The sequence below is a fragment of the Mytilus galloprovincialis genome, chromosome 1 (assembly GCF_965363235.1).
Source record: "Mytilus galloprovincialis chromosome 1, xbMytGall1.hap1.1, whole genome shotgun sequence".
In the NCBI taxonomy this organism is placed as follows: Eukaryota; Metazoa; Mollusca; class Bivalvia; order Mytilida; family Mytilidae; genus Mytilus; species Mytilus galloprovincialis.
The window spans coordinates 62,929,678-62,957,297 of NC_134838.1; the positions used below are offsets into that span (position 1 = coordinate 62,929,678).

Sequence of the window (27,620 nt, forward strand, 5' to 3'; positions counted from 1 at the left end):
AGTCCTTCCCGTGGTTGGTTTCTTTTTAGTTTGATTTTGGTTTGTTTTGATGCATGATCGCCCACGAGAAAATGGGTACATGAATAACAAAGGGTAAGTGAACATTTCTATAAACTGTCAGACAAAAGTTAATAGATTTTTGAATTTCTTAAAAATTATGTGTTCCTTCATCCTAATTTATTCACAGTTTTGTCCACAGAAATTCGCTTTATTTTTGGATCACCTGATCTCAACTTCAGAAACGGGGTCAAAGTTGTTGAACCATTTCATTTCACTTTGGAATCCTTAAAATTGGTATAATACAAACCAGGAAATATTCTACTAGTTTAGAAAAATATTCACATGTTTTCAACATGTAATTTCCTAATAAGGAACGGTTAATTGCCGAGATAATAGTGTGTATCTGAAATGTACATGCTACACGCCCCCTTTTACGATATAATATTGATAAAGTGTACCACTTTGGAACATCACAAAGTAATTATTATGTTATGAAGAAGAAAAAGATAATATTCACATAGATTAAGATTTTATACACTGCTAAAGGAATCAGAATTGAATACCTTCTTGTGTATCAATCATGTAAATGTAAGTTTCTTGTACTGTACACATGTACAATGATGTAGATGCAGGTAATATTAATTATTACATTTGTCAAATCTCCTTGTATAAGAATAATTTTTCAATGTTGACACTTGACAATTGTAATCTTTTGTACTTATTGTTGATGGTTACACTACATTTACAACTTGTTTTTACTATACCATGTCATTGACATACAGTTGTACCACATCTTCAATTCCTATATCTACATTGTACATATAAACAAAAATTCTCCAAACCTCTTCAGAAGTGCATCATTGAAAATGGTTTAAGCACAATTTTTCAAAGTTAAAAAAAAAAGATATTTTTTTTTAAAAAGACTGACATGTAACATAAATATCGGTACATATGAATTACTGCAAAATTGATGAATTATTTTATTATTGTTTCAGCTATTGTAGGATCATCTTATTTTTATACCCCATTTACGATAGTAGAGGGCATTATATTTTTTGGTCAGTGCATCTGTTCAGCTGTCCATTCGTCCGTCTGTCCGTTCGTCCGTCTGTCTTTAGGTTAAAGTTTTTGGTCAAGGTAGTTTTTGATGAAGTTGAAGTTCAATCAATTTAAAACTCAGTACACCTGTTACCTATGAAATGATCTTTCTAATTTAAATGCCAAATTTGATTTTTTACCCCAATTTCATAGTCCACTGAAGATAGAAAATAATAATGAGAGTGGGGCATCAGTGTACTTTTGACACATACTTGGTTTTTGTATACATGTATACAAATGTACCTCATATATCTCTCATTTAATTTATTTTGGATTCAGATGTACATGTATTGTTAATGAGAATTCACTTTAATGAGGGTCACTCCAACCTACATATGTATATGCATTTACATTAGCTTATTGCCCTAAAAAATAATATTAACAACCCAACTCTAGTTTTAAGTGTCTCCCCTTAATGATTTTTTAAATTTTTGAACAAGCACAACATTTGCACAAGGCACATAATATTTTTTCTGCTGTTAAAACCAATTTAAAAGTAATATTACCTACATTTGTTACTACCAAACCCAATGATATAAGTTTTAAACCAAGTTGGGTCAAACCAAAGAATTAGTATTTTCTGCTTCTCTGCAAAACACCCAGAGAAGATATACTTGTAATTCAATGGTCCAGATAGCTTCACAAGTTTGATGGAGGTTGAACCTGTTTTATATGAGCACCTCCCCTCCCCACTTTTGTTCATCTTTCAAAACAGACAATAAAAAATTTCACAGTACTGTCCAGCAGGGTGATCACTTAAACATGTGAAGTAAAGATTAGCCATAATGTTGCTAATGTGCTAGCCACTACAGGAAGTTAGCTCCTGTGGATTCATTTACCAGTCAGAGCTCAGACATAGATAAGTCTGAATCTGCTTTTGACTCATAGAGGTCTAAATTTGTAAGTTTTAGGATTTGTCTCCTTTTAATGCAAGACAAAATACGACTTTAATAAGTCAAATATTGTTAAGCAAGATATAATTGACCTGTCACCAGAATCAAAAAGTTGCAAATATCGACTCCTACAAGTCGATAAGTTATCAAAATTGGTTAACTTCAAGACCCACGCATCTTTATAAAAAGGTATGCATCTAAATCAAATAATGTCAACATTGAAAGACAATGCTTTGTCTTCTAAAGAAAAATATGAATAAGAGGCAAAAAAAGTCGGAGATAATCTTAATTAACCTTACAATGCAACCACCTGGAACCACACTTAATGAGGTAAAACATCTGTTTTTAGTAATGATGTTCAATTAGGTAATTAAACATAGATAGCTCAAGTCCTTGTGAACTCTCAGACAGGTTTTTGCTGTCATACATGTAGGTGGTGTACTTTGGCCACCAAGTAAAATTAAGTTTTTTCATCAACATAAACAGACCTAAACAAGTCTGTCATTTTCTGACTTAGATAAGTCTAAAATTGAAAACACATTTTTATAATAAATATATGTATAGAGTGGGGTGCTCATTTTCGCCGGGGACACAATTTCGCCGTTTAAGGATTTTGAGGTGTAAAAACTTCAAAGGATGGCTGAAATGGAAGAAATGTACCCGTAAATTATATTTTTATAACAAATATAATATTTTTTTAAACTGAGACAAAATTGCAGCTCCTACCGAAAATGACCGAAAAACAGACACCGATTTTCGGACAATTTCCTGAATAAAAAACACGATTTCAAAGAAGTATTTCTAAGTAAATATTTGACTGAATGCCCTAATTTTGAATTCTTTATACCTTTGAAATGTCTGCTATTCATCTATAATGCAATTGATTTGAAAAAAATTGTTAAAAGCTGCGGTTATTTGGTTTTAAATAGATGTGTACAAACGGCGAATATGTGTCCCCCATTGACAAAACATCCGGAAATTTCAAACACCCTTTAATCTAACTTTTCAGATGATTTTCTTAAAACAAACCGGTTTTCAAGCTTAAGTATATTTTGCATTTGAAGTTTATATATAGAAATATCAGTATTCTTCAAAAACATTTAGACCTGAACATAAACTGTAGAAAACATGGAAAGATGTGGCGAAAATGAGCACCCCACTCTACATGTTTTGACTTCTTTAAGTCAAAAACAAAAATCGACTTGTTTATGTCTGAGCTCTGACTGTTTACTGGTATTTTTGTTTGTACACATTTTTGTTGATGATAAAAAAATCATTTTTCAGTGGATATTTGGTTTCATGGTTTAAAATTTGTAACCCATTTTTACAAAAGTCTGCATTTTAGCCAATAGAAAATACGTACTTCTTAGAACATTTGGTTCACCTGTACCCACAAGATCCATGAAAATTGGTATCCCATGAATAATAATGAATCAACAGTCATATAAGTATATAATGGTATATATTTGGAAGCTTAACCAATGGCTGATTACTGTCACTCTAGATACATGTAACAAACAAATAAAATGTCCTATGACTTTTATGAAAGAAGATGGTATGTCCTCTTTGTGTGGTCATAATGGTGGTCACATTTAGGGATCATATCTAAAAAAAATTGTTCATTTTCAATCAATTTTTATCATGGACATGCATGACATGTGGATTGCTTTTATCAACCTGTGCTGTTTAAGTGCATTTCTTAACCTACATCTGCAACTTTCATTTGCATTGCTCACTAGACTAAATCTTGACATGCATTGACATTTATCTTTATAAATAGATATACATGTGACTGTATTAAGTTTATCAGATAATAAAGAGATGTATAATTAAATCATTATATGCATGTTATAAACTTATTTTATATCTGTAAAACATGAAGGAAAACTACGACCACATACACCATTTTTTTTTGTACATGTATTTAGGCCAAGAATACAACAGATCAACTTCAAAATGTGATTAGGTTCCTTTTTGAAAAAGAATGAAGAAAACATCAAATAAACTCAAATGGTTTAGGTTTTTTTTTTAACTTGTCCCCTAAAATTCTATGATTTATAAGTTGTTGAAACATTATCATATATCAAAAGAAGCACACCCTCGAAATTTGGCTCGGTGTTACCCACCAGAACGCCCAATTGTTACAGATACATATAGATATATTATGCAGTTTTAATCACTATCAAATGAACCTTCAATCTTTGTTTAATGATAAAGGATTTAATTCTGATTGTCGAGGAAGAGTTATGTGGTTTATCTCAATTATCTCCGATCTCTAGTCTACTTCATCATGTCCATGCATAAAACTTTTATCATGTAAAATTACATAGGATTTATTTACATGTAACACTTTTTTCCCCTAAAGCAGCCTAGGATTGTACCAGAAAAAGGTTTGTGGTTGTACTAAATTATAAGAATTTTAAAAATATTATATTGTAATTGATTATTGGTTGCTTAATGTCCAGTGGCAAATATTTCATGGATGTTCATAAGGTTAAATAGGTGGCTACTCAAGTGTTGTTTACATTAATGTTGACTCCTACTTGTCCCTTTTTTTTCCATTGAAGTTTACCCTGACTGTTGCATTGTGGATTATCTTGTTTTGTCCTATTGATATACTGTATACCCCTTTTTGTCACACCTCCATGAAGTAAAAAAAGCAAGACCTAGGAGCGTGTTGTTTCTGGTGGTGTCATGCTGAACAATGTACTAGCTTGGGATAAGGTCAGTGATGGTCCATTATAGTTGGTATTCAATTGTATAAGTATTGGTCCATCTCATATTCATGGAGATTACTAATTGGCTCTGCCTTCTCTGTCATGGTCTATTGACTTTAAAACGTTTGCTTAGTTTACATGTTAAAGTTTGTGTTTAGGGGATGAAAATTTGATAATTGGAGGAGGGGGTCAGGGGGAGGAGAATATTTTGTATATTGAATTTTTATTTTCATGAGGCTGTTGCTATGGATGTATTTTTTATGCTGCTTTGTTGCACAAACAATTTATTTGCACTTTTGTACATGATTGATTTTTGAATTTTCTGATGCAGAATATTTATTTTCATCCTATCGTGCTTGTCTTGTGTAGAATTTGCATTTCAGCTCTTACCAAGAGACCCATACCTGCCAAGTTTTCAAAATGTCCATGGGGGTTTTGCGTGCAAGATGGCTGCCATACTCCTTAAAAAAACTTTAAGGGGCCTTCAAATTCAGTGTAATTTTGTTTCTTGGCTTCTTCATACTTTTATATGCCTCAATTCATTGTAAAATTAATTGTTTTGTTAAAATTGTGGACATAATTGCTCTTTTAAAATTTCAATTTGGGAGCCTCCATGGGGGAAATCCCCCGCAAATAGTGACAGTTGGCAGGTATGGAGACCCCTACCACTTTCACCCATACTTGGTGCTCATTAAAAGTGGGTAAAATGCTAATAAGGTCAAATTCTCATGTAGTTTAAATCAAATTTATGTAGCAAAACTTGCTATTATCAAAGTATTTTAAAGTGTTTACACAATCAGACTTTTCAATATTGGGATGAAGTACTATAATTAGAAGAAAAGTTACATACAAATATACATGTACTTATCTTCTTACAGGAAGTATTAGATACATGCATATATGTATATAAACTGAAATACGTTGAAATATGAAAGTTTGCCAACTGATGTTATTTGTTTATGAATGCATTATTGTATTGTATATGGGTTTAATCCCGTTATTACAAGTATATACATGTAGTAGAGAGATGCATCCTGTTGTTGTTTACCTGGTCCAAAAAAGTGAAATAGTATGACTTTTTGTCATCATAGTATGTATCTCATCATTGGCCATGTCTGCTATGTTTTAACTCTTGATCTACTCTTCTAAATTTACAATGCCATATCATTTAATATAATTGAGAATGGAAATGGGGAATATGTCAAAGAGACAACAACCTGACCAAAGAGCAGATAACAACTGTCTGCTGACGGCCACCAATGGGTCTTCAATGCAGCGAGAAAATCCTGCACCTGGAGGTGGACCTCAGCTGGCCCCTACATAAAAATGTGTATAAGTGACTATATACTTTTATAGGAACTCTTAATATTTCAATATATCATGCTGCATAAAAAATCAAATCAACATTTTTAAATAATTCAAAATATTATTGCAATAATTTTGATGCTTCTAAGAGATCAAAGTTGGCTTTAAATACATTTCTCTGAAGTCAGGAATATGGAAGTTGTTTTTCATTAGTTTGATGCGTTTTGTGTTAAAGCTTTTGATTTTGCAATTTGATAAGGGGACTTTCTGTTTTAAATTCTCCTTGGATTTCAATGTTTTTTGTTATTTCACTTTTTTCTCCTTAATAAAAGAAACTTTTAATTAGATGCTTGTGAATTGTTAAATAAATTTTGTCATATTATGCTTCAAGGCCAGTCTGTTTGCGTCATTATGTTTGAATAAATTAACATACCGATAAATGTCATATGTGTTAAAAATTTTGTTATCATGGTTATGAAAGTGTTTTTTTTTAGGATAAGTGAATTGCCTAACAGTCCTTTAGCTACACTTCATACATGGACATTAGAATACTTAAAATGTTTCAATTTTATTAATTTGTTAAACATTTGGTCATGATCTCTTATGAAAATTTCTAGATCCACCACTGTATTGTTTGATTGTGTGTATGAAGTCAGTTTCACAGCTTCCCTGCAAAACAAGTATGAAAGGCTTTATAACAATTGTTCTTGAAGTTTCATATATATGGTAAAAGCATATCAATATATACATATATATACATGTACATTTTGCTTTCAATAGTTTTCAGTGTTCGAGGTTCATTTATTTGCTGTTGGAAGATGCCAAATTAATTTTTGGATTTTGTAAAAAAAAAAATGTAATTAGAAATGCAACATTTTCAATGAAAAAAAAATTACAAAAAAAATTACAAAAACTTTGAACGATGAAATAAATGAATATGATAAATGACATCATCATTTTTAAAAACCCCAATTTTAGACTGTACATGTACATACTAATTTTCTCAATCTTTTAAACAAGTAAGGATTAAAACAAGATATTTAAGGTGTAATGTATGCCTCTTACAGTAGATCTGTGCAAAAATGTATGTATTGTAATACATTATTTCTAATGGGAATGTACGGAAACAACTATTTTGATACCCCTGTGGCTATAAATGTTATGTTCTGTGTAAATTGGATTAATTATTTATTGTGTTAATATTGACCTGATTAAATAATAAACATGTGTCAAATTAATAGTATGTTAAAATATGTTTTCATATTTAATGATATACTTGAAGACGTCAGTAGTAAAAGATTTTGTTTTTGAAATTTTTGGAAATCCAAAGAGTTGTTTGCACTTAGAGACCCTTCTTCAATTTTACTCTCCCTCAAGGAAAAAATATGTTGAAAAGATGAAAGCAATTCCATATATCTATATAACAGGCTATTATTTGAACTTGGAATTATTTTTAATTATGGAATTCGCATAATTTCTTGTGTTTAAATTTTTTTATAAATTCCATGTTTATTTTGTATTATGATCTTTTGAGTGGTTAATAACACTTTCCATACAATGTGTTTTGGTTAGATAGTGTTGTGCGCGGCACAGTATATTCTATTGAAAATATACTATTTTCTTTGTAATAGAAAGTGTTGTGCGCAGCACAGAACATTTCAGTACAGAATAATCATGGACTTTATTAAAAATTTCAATAACAAGAAATCAAGCAAATTCCATAGTTAAAAATAATTCCAAGTTCAAATAATAGACTGTTATATATAGATAAAAAAACAAAGTAACTTTGACCTAATATCTGCCGGTAACCCTGTTTGAAGAGGAGAGTTTTACCTAGCCGTATTGTCAATTGTGACTATTATATAATTCCATAATTAACTGTATTTCATAAATATATGAAAAATTGATTGCGATAAGACCCTTGCTAAAAAATCAATTAGAGACAAAGATAGTGGAATTTCAGGATTAGTCGTAATCTGAGATTCAAAACTCCACTCTTGTGAAGTTCTATCAAATCAATATTTGTTCATGATATATATGAACATGTAGTTGTAATAGTTTTGCTGGAGCTGGGGACTGTCCCCTCTTATGAAAATTTCTAGATCCACCACTGAATATTTTAATTGTGTGTAGGAAGTCAGTTTCACAGCTTCCCTGTAAAACAAGTATGAAAGGCTCTTCTTAATATAGTCCCAATTATAAAAATTATACATGTACATACAGGAAACAATTTTGATAAAAAAAACCTGCCAGTTTTGATAATCTGACTTCTGGTACCAGGTTTCAAGTTATTCTATCAGTATGAAAATATAACAATGATAATGATACTAATTAATTCTGAAGTTTTAGTTTGGTTTATAAATGGTACCTTTTTTTCTTTTAGGCACTTTAGAAAGATTCTGATCTGAACAAAGTAAACTAAGGAAAATTCATATTTTAAGCCTTCATCTTACATCATGTCGACAACAGAAGAAGCCACTCCTGCCACAGAAACCATTACTGTAACCACGGTAACAGTCACAGACCCAACCACAACAACAGCTGCCACCACTGCAACAACACCTCAGAAACCCGCCCTTGTTTTCAGAGTGAATAGAAAAATAGGTACAAGTTTTGTTTATTTTTAACCTTGAAATATTTGATTTTTGAAATGTATTGTCTTTTTTATGCCCTACATAGGTGCATTACCGTATGTTTTTCAGTATGTGTATTTGTTCCTTTGTTGTTTTTTTGTCTGTCCGTTCGTCAGTCTGTCCTGCTTCAGCATGTTCAGGTCAAATTTTTTGGTCAAGATTTTTTTTGATGAAGTTGAAGTCCAATCAACTTGAAACTTAATGCACCAATAATTGTTCCTATGCCATTCTTGTTTTATAGTGTTTTGCCATGGCATTGTTAGTTTCTCTGTGACTTATGATTTCTGAAAGTCCCCATATTTCCATTGTCCAATGTTTTTAAAAAAAATATGATTCTTTTTTTACAGACAAAAATGATCCACTCAGATTTCAAGGGGAAGGAATTAGCTTTAATGCCAAGATGATAGGAACTGAGGAGGTCCCTGAGGCAAGAGGAGACAAAATGTGCCAGGATAAAATCCAGAAGTTAAAAGCAGAAATCAAAGCTTTAGGTGTACACAAACAAAGAATTATTGTCAATGTTTCTGAGGAAGGAATAAAACTTGTTGATGTTAGACATGGAGTGAGTAAAAGAAAGATTAAAATTCTAGATGGGTAAAAGAGACTTTCAAATTTAAGGTTTTTGACATGTAATTATCTAGATTTAATGTACAAATCAGTTTGAAATATATTGAGAATCATAATTGAACATGTTTTTTTCAGTTTCAATAAATTAAAAGATATGACAAAATTAAAGGTCACACATCACTGTATTTAAGACAGGTGTACATATGTAGGTTATGATAAACAAAGACAAAGTAACACTTGTAATATGAAAAGAAAGATTTAAGTTCTTTGAGAAACCTAAAAAAGTAATTATTAGGGGTTTAAAATTATTAACACGCTAATTAATCAAGTTCTCATTCGATGAACGCCAAAATGGTCTAAAGAGACTTTAAGGCTGTCAACTTGAATATGCATATACCTCATTGAGCCTTTCTGTATTTATTTATATTTGTGTACTTTAAACATATTTTATTTCAAAAAATCATGTACATGACATACACATATAAATACAGTGATACAATATTACAAAGGGATTCGGAAACAAGGTTTCCCTTATATTAATCCGTCTCCCTGAAGAAAAAAGATAAAGGGAAATAACTGCAAATAAAAAAGTTGATTTTTTTTTTCGTCAGATCTTTCCTATATATATATGTACCGGCAGCGGAGTGTTAACAGGACTTTGTCAAGACTGTCTCACCCAATAACGATCCTAATCATGCACGAAGGACTATAAGCCAAAACGCTTCGAATCTACCAAAAATTGTTGTACTTGTGTACACTTTGGAATATGTCTGGATGTAAATGTTTGTACAATATGCATGATATTTATAAGATTGAATACCCGATGACATTGTTGTTGTCAAATTATTCTATTTCAAACATTCTTTTCAATATTACAATGTGCTAGTTAATAAAATTTATTTTATGTAACAAGTGATTTTTTGTGCTTCCATGTGCATTGTATTTTGGATAATATTTTGATGAAATTATTTCATATATTATAGGTAGTAGAACACTCGCATCCAGTACACAAAGTATCTTTTATATCCAGAGATATGAGCGATTCTAGGGCCTTTGGTTATATCTTCAGTACAGAGGAGAAAAAACATTTATTCTATGGCATCAAAACAGAAAAAGCAGTATGTAAAATATATATCAGCACTTTATTCATTACCTTTCTAACACAACTCATCCATTTTCAATGCTCAATTCAGAATACAAATACTAAATAGACAGGGTTTGCATAAACTGTTTTAATAAATAGTTTAATTATCATTATAAATTCATTTTTTAGAATAGTAGGTTTGACTGAAAGTAAGCTTCTTTTGTCATACTCATAAAAAACCCTGTACATTTGATGACTTGACAGAAAATAGCACATAAGAACATAGATCTGTCTGCTGGCATCAATTATGAATAAAAGAGGGATTTTCCTTTAAAGATAATATCTATTCAGAAGTTTTTTGGTTGTAGGTTGATTTTATTGTCTTTTTCATGAAATTGAGCTTATTGATATTCAAATGAACTTTGAAGAATAACTATACAAATTAATTTTTCAAATATTATCTCCCTTTGATAAAAATCCCACATGGTAAGTTTATAACTACGAATTGATGAAATTAAAAAAAAAACATTACAAAAATATGCAACCTTTGAAAGAGGTAACAGAGTATATATTATAGATCTAGGATTATTTTCATCTAGATTAAATCTTTAAAATTATTATAATACAAAAGCAGACGGAAAAAGCAAAAATTAGTGCATATTCAGTTACATATTTGATAGAAACAATTTTCAAAGCAATCATCACATATGATCAATGAATAAAAGATATGTTTAATTATATTTTAAATAGTCTGAAGCTGTTGTCTTGACACTGAGAGATTTATTTCAAGTAATATTTGAAAGAAAAAAGAAAGAAATGGAGGAAGCAAAAAAGCAGCAAGAATCCCCAGAAAATAAAGAAGAGAAACAAGATCCAAATGGTAAGATATCTTTAAAGGGATATTTTGCTTTGAGAAGAGAAACAAAATGGTAAGAGAGAGAACACACCAGTTATATACATGTTTAGGTAATACAAGTTGAGATTGAGGACCTGAAATATGAAGCTTCCTAAGATTGTTAGACACAGGAATCTGTAACATTATCACATGAATTAAATGATCACATGATTGGTGTAAAGGCCAGGATGTAAGTGGTGACATAATTGCAGGTTAATCTTCTTGACTTGATAAACCTTAATTACTATTTTGCAAACTTGGGACACAGGGAAAAGAAATTTGATTGGAGCATCACATAACGATATAAACAAAATTTAATTTAATCTGACGTTTCTTAAAGTAAAGGAACTTCATTACCATGTTTGGTATTTGGATGCTGTAAAAAGCTAGCATATAGATTTCATTGCAAAACAGTTATCTTAAAAGAAAACCATTCATGAACGATTCATGAGGAATGTGTAGTCTATTTTTTGAAAGGGAATGATATAGGCCAAACCCTCTGGTCTTTATTCTCCAATTAAAACCTATTTTCTCTACCATTTGTCCAGTTGTATCTTATATACTATTGTTTTTAAAAAAATGTTGAGAAATAAAGGGGGTTTCTGGGCAATATGCAATAATGCATTCCTAGAAAAAGGGGCCAGCTGAAGGACTCCTCCCGGTGCAGGAGTTTCTTGCTGCATTGAAGACCCCTTGGTGGCCTTTGGCTGTTGTCTGCTCTATGGTCGGGTTGTTGTCTCTTTGACACCTTCCGCATTTCCATTTTTAATTGTTATGTCTATAAATAAATCTTTTATCTTACAGTCATCAAATTAGATGGAGAATTAAATACAGAATCAAATACAGATGAAGAACCTGTCTATTCAGTAAGTCATATATATTTTACTCCAAGCAAGCCTTGTGTTGATGAATATGGAACCAATAAACCAAATTTAATAGGGTTTTCATAATATGAGTTATTAAATTCATTGTTTTGTGTGGTCTAAATATAAAAAAATGGATGCATGTTTAATATCTAAGTGCCAAAAGAACAAATTGAAAAAATGTTATAGTTGGTTGAAAATCAAGCCAGAAAACTGAAGAAACAAAAGTTGACTTAATTAAAACCATATTTTTCAATCACCAGACATTTTATTTATTTCGTATGATTTAAGGCAATATATTATTGTTTTTAATTTATTTTCCTTGAAAGTGTCATCAAAACAAAAAGGAGGTTTTTACATCATGGACTGACCAAAAGGTTTGACATTTCCTGCATTTCAGAACAATTTAGATCATACATATGATATTGCTTTCTTCTGAACAAACTCATGCAAAGACTGTTTTTTCTTCTGTCTGTGAGAAATTTAAGTTCATGCTTGATTTCATAATATTGCCTTCTTATTACAGTGTATCAGCTCTCTAACATTTTTAGGCTGCGTTCCTGACAATGCATGTATATGAAAGACAACATTTTTTCCTTGTTGGATAACAATAACGATTAAATCAACATTAAAGGAAAATATTTTTTTTAATTAACATTTTGGGTTTCCAAATTGTTTTTTGTAACAAGCCCCAAATAGATTTTTCTAGATTAATGTAGATGTTTGCTTTGGGCTAGAACTTATCAAGACCTCTGAGAACACACATGTTAAAGATAAGAACATGTCTTTTTCTCCAACTATTTTTATAGCAATTTTAAAATTTTAACTAGTAAGTTGTTTACCTCTTGCTACTTTGTTGAAGAGATGGGTGTCATGTCAGGTTCTTATCACATCTTTAACATTCTAAAAATTTTAAGCAGAAAACATGCTACTCTTTTCTATGTTTACTTTTTAAATGCATGCTTAATAATTGAAAAAAAATATAGAGTGGATGATCTAATATTCAAACTTCGGGTTATATGCTCTTGATTTTGATTTATCATTTTCCCCCTGTGCTTGCACATTGCAAGAAAGTTTTCGAATGCTAGTAATCTAGTCACTTTTTCATGCTTACATTGAATTTATATCAATTTTATTCATTGCAAGGGAACGTAAGTTGCTGGATATAAGCAGGTGGTGCACAATATCTTGCCATTAAATACCTCTCTGACTTTCTATTTAATGAGATGTGTGAACTACACCATCTTAGTGTGCCTGCATCCAGAAATTTGAAAGTTCTACTTTAATCTGATAACATGTATTATATTGCTTCTCTATACTTGATTTATTTTTAATTATTTTTTAGAATGTGTTAAATTTTGTTATGCAAAAAAAAAAAAATTACATGAGTAAAGGGAGGTAACCTTTATTATCTATAATACTAAAATTACGAGGTCCAATTTGTCAGCCGTCATCACGTAAAAACGACGAATCACAGAATTCAACTTTATATATAACTAATATAGTACAAAGGTGTAGATTAAAAATTACACCACTCCAGGCCCTTTTGTTTTCCACGTAATTAATATTGCCAATAATTAAGAAGTTCCGGGTCGAGTCCGCTTCCGATACCAATAGTATATTCACCTGTTACCTATTACCTTATCTGTACGTTCCGCATCTGACAGGCGCACCACCAACCGTTGTATTCAGGATTAATATGCTATATACACGGGTCATAACCACAGGGTTGACACTACTAAATTGTCAAATTGTTACCTATTGTAGTATTTTAATCAGTAAGACTTTCTAAGATAACAATACGAATACTAAAAATCTGGACTAAAAATAAGGCGTATAGGTACAGTTTTCAATTTGTTAGTGGGCATGACGTAAAACAGCGAAGCAAAGAATTCAACTTTATTTATAACTTATATAGGACAATGCTGTTGATTAAAAAATACTCCATTCCAGGACATTTTGTTTTCCAAATAATTAATATTATTGTTTCAGTTCGACGGGTTCAAACAGAAAGACTTGAAAGCAGAGAAAAACTGTGTATCTTATAATCGGCATGACTTTATCAGATGACAATACTAATACTAAAATAAGGCTTGCGCATAGTTATATACTTTAATTCAGTCACGGACCCGTGATATCACGGGTGTGTTCTAGTGCTTTATATCATTAGGCCCAAGACCACAATTAATTTTTTCTTTCCCTTCCTCACTCATTTCTTATAATTTTTTTGGTGGAAATGAAAGAAGAGAGGTGAAATAAATTTTTGGATGTTGTATTTAAACTGATTTTGATTTGGAATTAGTGATTAGGTCAAGTGCAAAAAGGTAATATTTAAAGTTTTCGGATCATCTCTTGACTTGTCAATAGGGGTATGGATGTGTATTGGCTAAATTTGTAAAAGTGATTGCTTCAATCTTTCTGAATTTTGAATATATATTTGGACTAGTACTATACATTACACACACAAAAAATTTGACAAAAGTGCATGGTGCAATTTTTTTAATGATACAAAACGTTATAAAGAACTGATAGAGGAATTAATAGTGGTCTGTGGCCATTAAGTTGTTGCCAGATTATCTCCCTTCCAAATTATTTATTCATTATTGAATATTTATATAAACAGTTTATAAGTATTTACCATGTTTACTGTTGGTTTCTTTATTTTGTGGATTGAGGAATAGCATACATTTTTATAGACACATGATTTCCTAGTTAGGATGGTCATAAATGTTTTTTGGAGACATAAAGATCAAACTAAAACTGTATGCTGAATAAAAATATATGTATTGAATAAGATGATTAATATTAGTTTTTAGAAGTCCAACTAAAGTGCTTGTTTTTTGAGGTTATGCTATTTATTCCTACCTGTTAAATAGCCTTCTGTCAATAAGGCAAGTTCAGATAAAATTAATCAAAAGCTATCTATGACTGTCTATGCTGAAATATCTACTGATTGTTAAAAACAATGTCAGGGTGTGCAAAATAAAAAAAAAATATTGAATTGAAGTATCACTCATTTTGACTTAATAAATCATGTAGCCAAAATAATGATGCATATCACATAATATTGTCTGATTCAATTTTATTAAAATGTTCCTGAATTAAGACTTTTTCTCAGGTAAAATCAAATACCGGTAAGTCCCCTGTATGGCTTTACTGTTAAATTGTTTCATCAAGAATAACAATATACTGGAGATTCATAATTATTCATGGTAAACTAACTTTTATTGAACTCTTGGATAAAGGTGAACCACTAATTTAAATATTTAATTAAACAAGTAGAAATTTTCAGGAGGCTTGTATGCAGATTCTATGCAGACTTAAGCAAAACCATGAGTATTCAATTTTTCTGCAATTAAAGCAAATTGATAGCCACTATAAGTTTTCTTAGAGGACTTTATTCAGCAGGTTAAAATTTAGCAAATAATGGTCATTAATAAAACCAGATAAGCCCCAAAATGATCTTTTGCCATTGAACTTTCATGCAAAACTTTAAAGAGACAGACACAGGAATCATCAGGACCAACAAGTGAAACGGTTCATTTTATCTCTATTTATAAGCAAGTGTAAAAATCATCATGCTATATTCCCTTTCCAACTCTGTTGGGCAATGGAATAAAAACCGACGATGCTCTTTATCTCAAAATTCAAATGACATACTTGTTATTAACCTTATCTTAAGTGTTCTGTAAAAAACCCATAAACAACAAAAAACACCCAAGAAATTTATCCACCCTTGGCCCATAAGGCGATTAGATCTACATGAATTAGTATTTAGACTCTTTTTCATTCTGTAAATTGATCAACAAATTAAATTAACATGAAAATCAAATCAAATCAAATCAAAATATGTATAAAAAATTAAATACTAATGCCTGGAGACTTTAAAGATATACTGTTCTAATGAATTAGCTTTTTTTCTCTGTGAGTGTCATAATAATTTAAAATCAAAAGAACTTAGAATAAAAAATGGTTTCAATTGAAAAAAACAAGTTGCTGTTGTTGCAGATCTTTCATTACAAACATCAAAAGATTTGGAAAAAAAAGCACTGAAATATTTTGTAAAGTGATGAATAATTTGTAAGTTCTATTACAATTACTCAAAGGCATTAGTTTAAAAAAAAACTAAATTAAGCAGACTCTTTCTAAACAAGATAACATCAAAGTCAATAACTTTCCATGCTAAAAAAATGTAAAAATGTAATTGTTTGATTTCAAGCTTTGAAGTTGTAGGCCACATTGGTTTTGCATAAGGCCAATAAATGCATATTATGTTTTGAGCTCATGATACTTTAGTTTGTGATATAGTAAACGTTATGATAAGTTTTTATACATGAGTAATGGTTTGAAATAGAAAAATGTTAGTCATGGACTCTTACTGGAATAGTATGACACTGTTAAAGGGAGATAACTTATGTTTCCCAAAAAGGGGAGACAATTTGTGTTTTTATTTGATATGAAGTTTAGAAGACACAATATTACCATTTCTAATTCTAACTTATTCCCTGGCCAGAAAGGTTTTGTGATATGTATCTTGTTTTATACACAATTTATTTTTACTTTATGATTTTTTTGCAGTATATCTTTTTATGTTGCCTCAATAATGTTACATGTATAACATATTTGATATTTTTTATTACTTTGATATTTGCACTCCTAGGAACTATATATTTATAATGGATATGATGAAATATCAGAACCTATCTATGAAGTAAGTCATGATGTTGTGGTGATTTTGGTTGTTGTAAGAAGTTGTTGTTAGTTCAATGTGGAATTAAGTTCTTATTAGGAACTAGGACACACCGTTTCTGTACAGCTTTCTGATTTTGCACATTCTAGCTAGTTACTGTTGTTACCTTTGTTTGCAAACTTTTTGTTCTATTGTCTTCACGTTGTTTAACACATTTAGTTTTTTGTTGTGTTTTATGTCAAACAGATGTTTTGAAAATAAGTTAGATGCCCAGTCAACTCTAAGTATATGATATAATAAAGACTTGTGGATAACTGGATACAATTTTTTAAACCATTTTGCTGTCAGCATTCATATTGACATTTTATATGGTGAAGAGGGATTTTTTGATAATTCATTGCTTTTAAAAATATGTTTTCTTTGAAAAGGAGTTTTATGTATTTTGGTGTAGTGATACAAGCAAATGATCTAAAACCATCAAGATAAGTTCTGAAAACAGAATTTTAGGTTATTTTGTTGTGCAAACTATAAAATTTGGTACCAGCATTAATTCACTGATATCAGTTTTATTTTGAAACATTTTCACATTCACAACATTTTTCATTGTCTCCACTGGTGACCCTTTCCTGCACAACACCGGAAAATGGCTGATATTAATGTTTTTAAACTTTCATGTATTTCATATTTCATAGGTCCCTACAAACAACAGACTAGTCAAAGAGAGAGCTGGAAGTTCATTGGTCGATTTAGAAAGTGAACTTGAGACTATTGGTCAGGTAACTATAGATATTAATTTGAAATACATGTATATGTTAAATGAGGTGTGGGTTAAACATCAATGAGACAGCAACCTAAAGACAAGAAGTAGTCAGAACATTTAGAGGTTAACTTACAGTTTTTAACAATAGATATGTCTGTACAATACGCCAATATTTAAATAGTTCCACAAATAAAAGAATTTTTGATGAATTTAACCAGCACTATCAAAAGAGCTTCCTTCAGCACCAGAATTCCCAAATAAAAAAAAACCCAACATAATTCATTTATATAAAGAATTGAGTTGAATTGACATCACATTATTTAAAAAAACAAAAACTTTTGGAAAATTTGCTTCAATTTTGCTGCTCTTTATAAAATGCGAACAAAAAAAGGAAAGAAAAATTAGAAAACTTCTTTTTGGAAGTTTGAACTCATTTTATAGAAATCAAAAAGCATAAAAAGGAAAATTCTGTCAGTTATAACACAAAGGCTACCAGAAAGAGGATTAGGAGTGTCAATTGTATTTTTGGTGATGCTAAATTAGATTCTAGTAATGATAGTTTACAAGACAGCAAAGCTGAATCAAGGGAGGCAATTCAAAAACCCTAAATAAGACATATGTTTGTATTACAGGGTATAGAGCAAATGAATAAGCTAGAAACATTTTTTGAAAGTGAAAATCCACCAACATCATCTCCATCCAATGATCCATGGGGTTCTCCCACATCTACCTCCACAGCTGGTGGAGAACCCACATCCACATCATCTGACCTTCAAGATATTGACCTGTTTGGTAATAAACCAGCTTCTCCAGTCGATAAAAATGCTATTCTAGGACTTTTTGGAAATCAGCCTACAATGCCACAAAATCCAGGAATGCTGCATGCTGGTTATGCAGCTCAACCTCAGCAAGGATTTGGAGGTCAACCTCAGCAAGGATTTGGTGGTCAACCTCAGCAAGGATTTGGTGCTCAACCTCAACAACAAGGATTTGGTGGTCAACCTCAGCAAGGATTTGGTGCACAAAGTCAGGCAGGGTTTGGTGCTCAACCAGGGGCACCACTTACAGTTCAAACTGGATTTGGACAACAAGGATTTGGAGGAGCACCAGGTCAACAAGGATTTGGAGTACCAACATCTCAGCCAGGCTTTGGAGCTCCTGCTGCAAATCCATTTGGACAACCTGCGGTAATGATTCTCCAATATGTTTAGATAATTAATTAAAAGCAGTAGGTAGGATATGAAGTTTCAAGGATGCTATGAAGGATGCAAGCAAACTTCCTCTGAGTTTATTTTACACCAGGTCCAGGAGTCTTTCAATAATGACAGCCAAATATTATGTACTTTTAAGGTTACAAGGATATTTTTGCTTATTTCTAACAGCTCATCAAATTATAAATAACAGATTGAAATGCAGATATATGTATTTTGGTGATGTGATATATTCACATTGTTAAATGATGTTTAGTTGCTTATAATTGCTTTCATCAACTTTATTTGAACTATGATGGATAGTTGTCTCATTGGCAACAATACCAAATCTCCTAATTTTTCTATCTCAAATGAATTTGATGCTGTACACACGTCTTAACGATGAGAAATTCCAAGGAAAAAAAAGTCAATAACTTAGCCATTAGTTTTTTGTAGATGAATGCCAAATCTGGTTTACAAATTTTTAAGCCTAGTATCTTTGATGATGGAAGTTTTTAACGACCTTGACTGGTATCTTTGATGACTTTTTTTCACTTATCATCATGTATTTGAACTAAACACAAATTGATGTACAAATGTATAGCTTTTATAATCCTACATTAACAGATTAGTATAAAAAGATCAGAGGGATTAAGATAAAACTACTAATTGATGTCTATGATGGCATGTCTCAGACATGTAAACCAATAAATTTTCCAATATTCAAATGCTATAATCTTTTTAAAAAAAAAATATATCCCTTTAACAATTTAAAAGTTATACAGTATCATATAAACAATTTCAAAGGAGTAATTTTCTTTGATTTAGTCTCTTTGGCAGGTTATAACTTGGTACTATTTATTAAAGGAAAGACTGTTATTTTTTTGGGGTCTATGATCTATTAAATGTGGTGCACACTGATTAACTCTTTAAAGTCTGCATCACACTTTTGAGACAATAAAGATATGTCATTCCGTATAATTTAATTATAAATTCCATGTTATTAGGAATAAATCCTGAAAAATACTTTGATGATGTCAAGGTCAAATGACACAATTATGTCTATAAGCTGAAAAACAAAAATCTTTCAACCAATTAGAAGACATGTTACATTACTTTGATTAGTTAGTTCAGTTCGATAACAGTAATAAACAATCATTGCATTCACCTTGTCTGTCCAACAAAATTTATTTACTTTGAAGTTTAGTTGTAATAGTTAACCTATTTCGTAGAAGATTTCAATATTTGAATAAATGGGCAATAACTAATGGATATTGATTATGTATTAATATGGGTATCAATGACCAAAAAAGGAAAGATTTTGATCATGAAGAATTGTGAACACTTTATTGACCTAATATAAGATATTTTTTCTAAATATGAAATAATGTTTGATTTACAGTCAAAAAGGGCAACCTTGATATAGTTATTTAAGCTAAGTATGCAGACAGATAGCTAGGAGGGAATTTTAAGTTTGATAGTTGAATTGACTAATTTTGTAGTGCCTAGACTGAAAATTGCAAAACAGTTGAAAGTATATGCACCAAATATTGACAGTTTATAAAGATTTGAGCATCTGTTTTTAACCTGAAACATAACAAACTGTTTGTCATTTGATTATCGTATATTATTTTTTTCTTCATTAGGGAGGTTTTCCACCTGTTCCACAGAGACCTGGCTTTGGAGGTCCAGCACCTAATCAACCTAATCCATGGGGAGCTGCAAATTCAGGAATGCCAGCACCTACCAATGATCCATTTGGGGAACCACTTTTAGCTCCGCAAAAGATGCAAGGTGAAGGAGGGAGAGACTCTCCTAAACCTCCAGCAGATGCTTTTGGAGATCTTTGTCAAATTAAAACCAAGAGCACAGACAAGACTCCAAAACAACTGTTTGCCCAACAAACTGCTGCTACCAGAAAACCAATTAACGAATTAGCAAAAGCTAATCAACCACAAGTACAGGCAAGTTCAGAAGATCCTTTTGGCACTTTCGATTCTTTTTCTCTACCAGATGCTGCAAACTTCAAGACAACACCAGCAAGTCATGATCCTTTTGATACATCCTTTATTAACAATCCTCTCAAAGCAATGCAACATGCTGCATTTCCTGCTTGCAACAACAATGCCAATACTCAAAATAAACCAGATCATCTGCACGTGTCGTCTGCAAACAATGGAGATAGTGACAGTGACAATTTTGATATGCCTTCTCCGGAAGGACCTCCACCGCCACTGCCACCAGAGAGGAAAATTGATAAAATTGCTGCAATACCCCCTGCACCCCCACCACGCCCCTTATCAGGCACATCCCACCAACAGCACTCCTGTGATAAACCTGTACCAGCATTACCACCTAGAAATATGTCATCAGAATCTCAAAAGACAAGTATAATACCTGTTCCACGACCCCGACCTCAGAGCAGAAGTCTGAATGAAAAATCTCTTGGAGAATCTCAGTCTAGTCAAAGTAACTTAAGTGCAAATACTCAAAAGAAAGTTGAAGAAAATAATAATTTAAATGCTTCATCTGCCGATGATGATAAATTGAGTATCAAATCTTCAAATTCATCCGGGTCAAGTAGTCGTTTTGTGATTGAAGATCCGTTTCAGAGCAATGATCCCTTTGCAGACTGTGATCCTTTTAATTCATCCGATGGATTTTCTAAAGTTTTTGACAATAATTCCACTGATCCATTTTCTTCGCCATTTAGTATTCAAACAAAAGGACAGAAAAGTGAGCATTTAGATTCATCCACAGATCCATTTCTTGCCTTTGATTTTAAGAGTAATGGTGTTAAAAAAAATATTAAAGTTTCAACAGATTCTAGCAGTAACAAACCAAAAGTAAGTATACTTTATAGAATACAAACATTGGAACTTCAAGTGTGCTTACTAACATTTAACAATTGTAGACTTGATATAACTGGTTGATCCTTAAGTGTACAAAAGGTCCAAAACTATCAATTTTGTCAATTTGTTTAAAGTAGAATAGCACCTATAAAAATAATTTACATAAATTTTATATTTATTATAGCATGTATAACATATACTAATTTCCCAACCCTATTGCCCTTTTGCTATATACAATGTATGCAACTGACCAAATATACATTCATTCCATATCCTCCACCATATATTATTTTCATACAGTATTTTTCTGCCCCGCCTTAAGTAGCAGGAGGCATTTGATTTTTCTTGTCAAAATGTCTGAGTTCATATCAGGTTAAAGTTGTGCCTTGGGTAGGTTTAAATTTAGGTTTAAGTTTATGTTAAACGAAGTTTGTCATGCATCATATCAACTTAAATCTTAGTACAGATTCATGTATATTATTTATTAAATTAACTTTTGAAAATACTGTGGATTCATTAATATTCGTTGGATACCAATTTTCGTGGATTTCATTGGGACAGAAGAACCACGAATTCAAATGTTCAACGAATTACAAATTTTCTAAAGGAATGAATGTAGACTTTGCCATAACCACAAAATTAAATATCCACAAATATGCAAGTTTTCCTCAAAAAACGAAAATGTGTACCCATGAAAATAAATGAATCCACAGTATATGCCTAATTAGGAACTTGACCCAGATTTGCTTATCACAGAAAACGGACATATGATAGTGAAAAAGCAGTCTGTCTGTCCTATGGTCACATATTCTTGTATTGAATATTAGTTTAGTTCTTTTTAAACAGTTGATACATACCAAGTTCTTTATTATAGAACTTTTTATCTATTTTGGAGATTGAATTAACTAATGGAAAACAATTGGCTAAAAAAAACAAGTTTCCAAAATTTGTCATTTGGCTCCAATGTATGATCTTTAAAAAAATGTATTTATTGTGATAATATATTTGTGTTGCACAATATTCTGTTCTGTACAGGTGTGATCCTCCTTTATATATTGGGATATTGGTTCAACACTTAACAAATATTAACATGGATGTACATAGTGTGAAGGGGGGCCCAAATTTTTATAGTTTTATATATACAATGTTAATTAATTATGCTTTGTCAGACTGAAAACTTTGTTGAAAGCCATGGCTTAAAAATAAGGAGGTGGTTGATCACACAGTAGAACATTTAAAAATTTTCCAGTAATTAACATTTTGACATTTGTGTAAAGAGCTTTTAAATTTCACTATAGTGATAAGCAAAAGAGTTAAAAGAATTGTTGGGAATATTATGTTACTATCATATAAATGTAAAGTACAAAAAAAATGTACTACCTTTATGATCAATATGGTTTTCATGTACCAAAGGGGTTGGTACTTAATTATGACTTAATAGATTTGTATACCGGTATATTTTCTTTGTAAATTGATAACATTTATAAAATAGACTATAGTGGAAAATAAGATAACAACAGACAATAAAAATGAGGACAAAAGAGAGACAGAAGGAGAATGGACAAAACAAAAACATCCACAGAAAACGCAAACCCCTCAGTATTAGAGGTGAAGTCAAATACTCCTGATGTGAAAGCAGTTCTTTTTCACATAGTGGCACCTCTTATGTTGATCAAATTTAATTGAAAATCCCATAATCGATCAAATAGTGAAGTAAATGCTCAAAAGTGGATTGGATTAATGTTCAGAAATATTTTGTTAATTACAAAGTTTATTGATTGTAGTGCAGAAACAATGATACATAATATTTGGTTTGGGATATAAGCAGTGTAAGACTGGATTATGATTATTGTAACACTTATCAATTTTAAAGTATGCAGACCAATTAATTTTAGACAGTTGATAAATAACCCATATTTAAGTGCAAGCTGTTGACACTAAAAAAGAGGCAAAAGAAACCAAATGAATATTCTAAGCCATCAGTTGAAAACAAACTGACAATGCTATGGCAAGAAACCAAAAAACAAGGAAAATACAAACAAAAGGATACAAAACATAAGAAGGAATACTGAAGACTGAGCAACACAAATTCCACCAAAACCAGGGGGAGGGGATCTTAGGTGCTCTGGAATGGAACTTTTTAAGCACATCCTGCTCCACATGTGGCACCCCTTGTGAGAACATTACAATAACAGAAAGTAAACTAATAATTGCAATAGAAAATAGAACAACTGAGTCAACTTTATTATTTAAACTATATATTTATTTATGCTATTTTACAGGCGCCACCACCTGCCAATGACCCATTTGATACCTTCTTTAAATAAGTAAGTACATCACACCATAAAGAATTAAAGAAAGAACAAATTTGAAAGAGAAAATAAGAGATTTTGTCATAATCTAGAAACAAATTCTTATTTAAGCATGTTTAGTAATTAAACTTATTCTTGTTAGTATCAAGGTTCATCCAAATTTGTTTTTTCTGTTGTTTTTTTTAAAGTGACTATTTTTATCATACTTTGATCTAATTTATGAAATAACATTTGTTGTTTACATGTATCACCATTTGTGAGGGTCTAAATGGGGTCCCTTATATATTCTTGAATTATTTAGAGAATTTTTTTCTAAATTTTGTATATTGTTGCTCGTTATTCGTTATTCATTGTATTTCTTCTCATATATTTCAGGGGCGGATTCAGCCATTTTCTAAAGTGGGTTCCAAACCCAGAATAAAAGGGGGTGTTGGTCCAACCATATTTCCCCATTCAAATGCATTGATCGTCCAAAAAAAAGGGTGGTTCCCCATCCCCATCTGAATTGGCCAGTGTCCATTTTTTTTATATTTTGGCACCCCATTATTCTCTTTTTTATTCTTTTTTGCCTATTTTTCTCTTGGCCATGTAAGTACCAAGACACTTTGAACAATTGTTTTGATCATTATTGATTTTTTTTTTAAATAGACTTTGGTTACAATGTTGCTTTATATGTAATAATTCAAGAAAAATACAAAAAATGTTTTTTTCATTAAAAGAAAAATAATTTTCATAACTGAATTGTGACTTTTTGTCTGTGATTTTTAAGCTCACCTGGCCCAAAGGCCAAGTGAGCTTTTCTCATCACTTGGCGTTCGGCGTCTGTCGTCGTCCGTTGTCGTTAACTTTTACAAAAATCTTCTCCTCTGAAACGACTGGGCCAAATTTCACCAAACTTGACCACAATCATTATTGGAGTATCTAGTTTAAAAAATGTGCCCGGTGACCCGGCCAACCAACCAAGATCGCCGCCATGACTAAACATTGAACATAGGGGTAAATGTAGATTTTGGCTTGTAACTCTAAAACCAAAAGCATTTAGAGCAAATCTGACATGGGGTAAAATTGTTGATTAAGTGAAGATCTATCTGTCCTGAAATTTCCAGATGAATCAAACAACCGGTTGTTGGGTTGCTGCCCCTGAATTGGTAATTTTAAGGAAATTTTGCCGTTTTTGGTTATTATCTTGAATACTATTATAGATAGAGATAAACTGTAAACAGCAATAATGTTCAGCAAAGTAAGGTCTACAAATAAGTGAACATGACCAAAACGGTCAGTTGACCCCTTAAGGAGTTATTGCCCTTTATAGTAAATTTTTAACAATTTTCAATAATTTTGTAATTTTTTGTAAATTTTTACTAAATATTTTCCTCTGTAACTAAAGGGCCAAGTTTATTATAAATAGAGAAAATTGTAAGTAGCAAGAATGTTCAGTAAAGTAAGATCTACAAACACACCACCATCATCAAAACACAATTCTGTCATGAATCCATCTATGTCCTTTGTTTAATACTTGTATGCACATACATTGTAGACCAAGGTGAGCAACACAGGCTCTTAAGAGCCTGTAGTTGTCTGAAAGTTTTTGTCTGACTATTTGTCTGTGACTTTTCGTCTGTGACTTTTCGTCTATGACTTTTGGTCTATGACTTTATGTACTGTGACTTTCTGTCCAACAGTTGTGATATAATGTGTTCTTGACTAATCATGATTCTTGTACTTTTTTTCCAGAACATTACTTAAGATATAGATACCAGTCACCAGTCGACAGTCAGCTTTAAAAGATATTGTTATTAGTGTTCAAAGAAATTGTATTAAATCATTTACTTTGTTTATTATATATGCAATATAATATTACATACAAAACCTCTTTAGTTTTATTATGAATTTAATTTTGAATTTAGATTGTATATTACAATTGTTCATTCATTTATTTATATACATTATAGTGATTAAAGCAAAAAAAGTTTACAATTACATAACTAAATGGCAGGGTCACTTTATTTTGGCATTAGATTATTTCCTTTTTTTTTATCTACTTTGTAGAATTTTTGTCTGATGATTTTTTTTTCAAAATTCAGCAAAGTGAATAAAATTCAAATAAGATTATTATGAGTTTACACCACATACCCGTAGCCAGGGGGGTTCGGGGGGTTGGACGACCCCCCCTTGAAATCAAATAAGCACTGTTAAAGTCAACGTTTTGTTCAAATGTTGACTGTTAAAGTCGAGTTTATGAGTCCAACGAAACACCCCCCCCCTCTTGGAAATTCCTGGCTACGGGCCTGCACTATATGCATTGAATTTAGTATTTTAAATTTGGTTTAGTATATTGTAAAAAAAAATCATGTTTGTTATGTTATTGAAGTCTTTTAAAGAATTACAAGAATAATTTTACAGTATCATGGATTAAAAATATTATGAGTCTATTTCTATGCATTTTGAAAAACGCAGTACACATGTACTATTAACATAAACAGTGCCTTTACAATTTTTTGAGTAAAAACAGTAACAGAATATTTTTGTATTGATTTTTTATTTTTTGTTTGGGTGTTTTAAGTAAAATCACAAGTAGATAAAGTTGAGATAGAATGATATCTATTTTTTTTTAAATGCAAGCACATATTTGTTAGACATTGGGTGATTCAAAACTTGGCATTTTGTTTAGACACCAGTCTGATGATGCAGACTTTGAATTGACCACTAGATTTTGTTTGTTTTTGTATTGTTTGGTTGCCGTCTGTATCCAACATCTACCTTTCTGTAGGGACCAATATACTGAAGTATTATTTTTTGTTAAATGTGCCTTGACTGTTACAGAATTTGATTTTTGATTTATTATATTAATATATTAGAAAAATACTCCTTTACATGGAATAGATTAAACTTTTAAATTTATATTTTGCAAGGTCAGGATTATTTTTGCTAGGGTAGAATGCAAGTTATGGTAGCCACTGCCGAGAAGAGATGTTTTATTTATTTATTTGTTTGTTTGTTTGTTGTTTTTGTGTTTGAACCAAACAGCACAAGGTTAAAGTTCAAGATCAAATGAAAGCATTAATACCTTAGTTTCTGTAATCTTTTTTTTCTCAGCAAGGTAATACAATGTAGTGCAATAAATATTTTTATTGTTGAATTTATTCATTTTATTTATATATATATGTATATGTATGTATATTTATAAGCCATGGAGTGAGCAGATACAATAAAGTGCTCAGTGATATCCCAACCCCTCCTCCCCTCATCTATTTAACTTTCTTCAAGTTATAGTTATTTCATGTTTTTTTAGCTATAAATCTAAGGTTTATGCATTGAAAGAGAAATTCAATTAATTGAAGTCCTATGTTAACTTCTTTCAGACTTTCAGCAGAAGTAGGAAGAAATATCACTAGGAAGAAGGGAAAACGAGGTCAAATTTATAGAAGAAAAAATGTGTCAAAAATAAATAGTCTAATACTGTTATTTTAACTTTTTTTTTATTTTGAACCTTAATGTAAAGCCTTTTTTTTTTTGCCAAACAAAAGTCGTATGTCACTTTCTACATTTTCTTTTGCTCTAACGCACACATTTGTTTATTTATTAGAAACTTTAATAGTCTTATGCTTTTGATTCTATTTATAACAGCTAGCACATGTGAAAATCCTATATCATGTTAAAAAATGCTTTTTAGTAAGATTATAGCAGAAAAAAATGTGCCTTACTGAAGCATTTCTGTGAATGTTTTATATTGAGCTACACCATTAAATATATACAATGTA

At 31.1% G+C, this 27,620-nt stretch overlaps 1 protein-coding gene across 6 annotated transcripts; it reads left to right on the forward strand.

The window, feature by feature from the left end:
- On the forward strand, positions 1–27,620 carry LOC143080847 (uncharacterized). 6 transcript variants are annotated; one of them, XM_076256944.1, is made up of 12 exons: positions 1–93; positions 8,397–8,617; positions 8,994–9,208; positions 10,197–10,331; positions 11,048–11,177; positions 11,997–12,058; positions 12,385–12,432; positions 17,438–17,521; positions 18,138–18,692; positions 20,342–21,541; positions 23,830–23,874; positions 25,594–27,620. In XM_076256944.1, the coding sequence occupies exons 2-11, from the start codon at positions 8,470–8,472 to the stop codon at positions 23,872–23,874; spliced, it is 2,622 nt and encodes an 873-aa protein (XP_076113059.1). In that variant the 5' UTR covers positions 1–93; positions 8,397–8,469; the 3' UTR covers positions 25,594–27,620. The 6 variants fall into 6 exon arrangements, with proteins under 6 accessions (XP_076113059.1, XP_076113032.1, XP_076113077.1 ...); XM_076256917.1 differs by lacking the exon at positions 12,385–12,432 and adding an exon at positions 16,716–16,766; XM_076256962.1 differs by lacking the exon at positions 12,385–12,432 and adding an exon at positions 16,716–16,766 and having other exon boundaries at positions 20,342–20,659.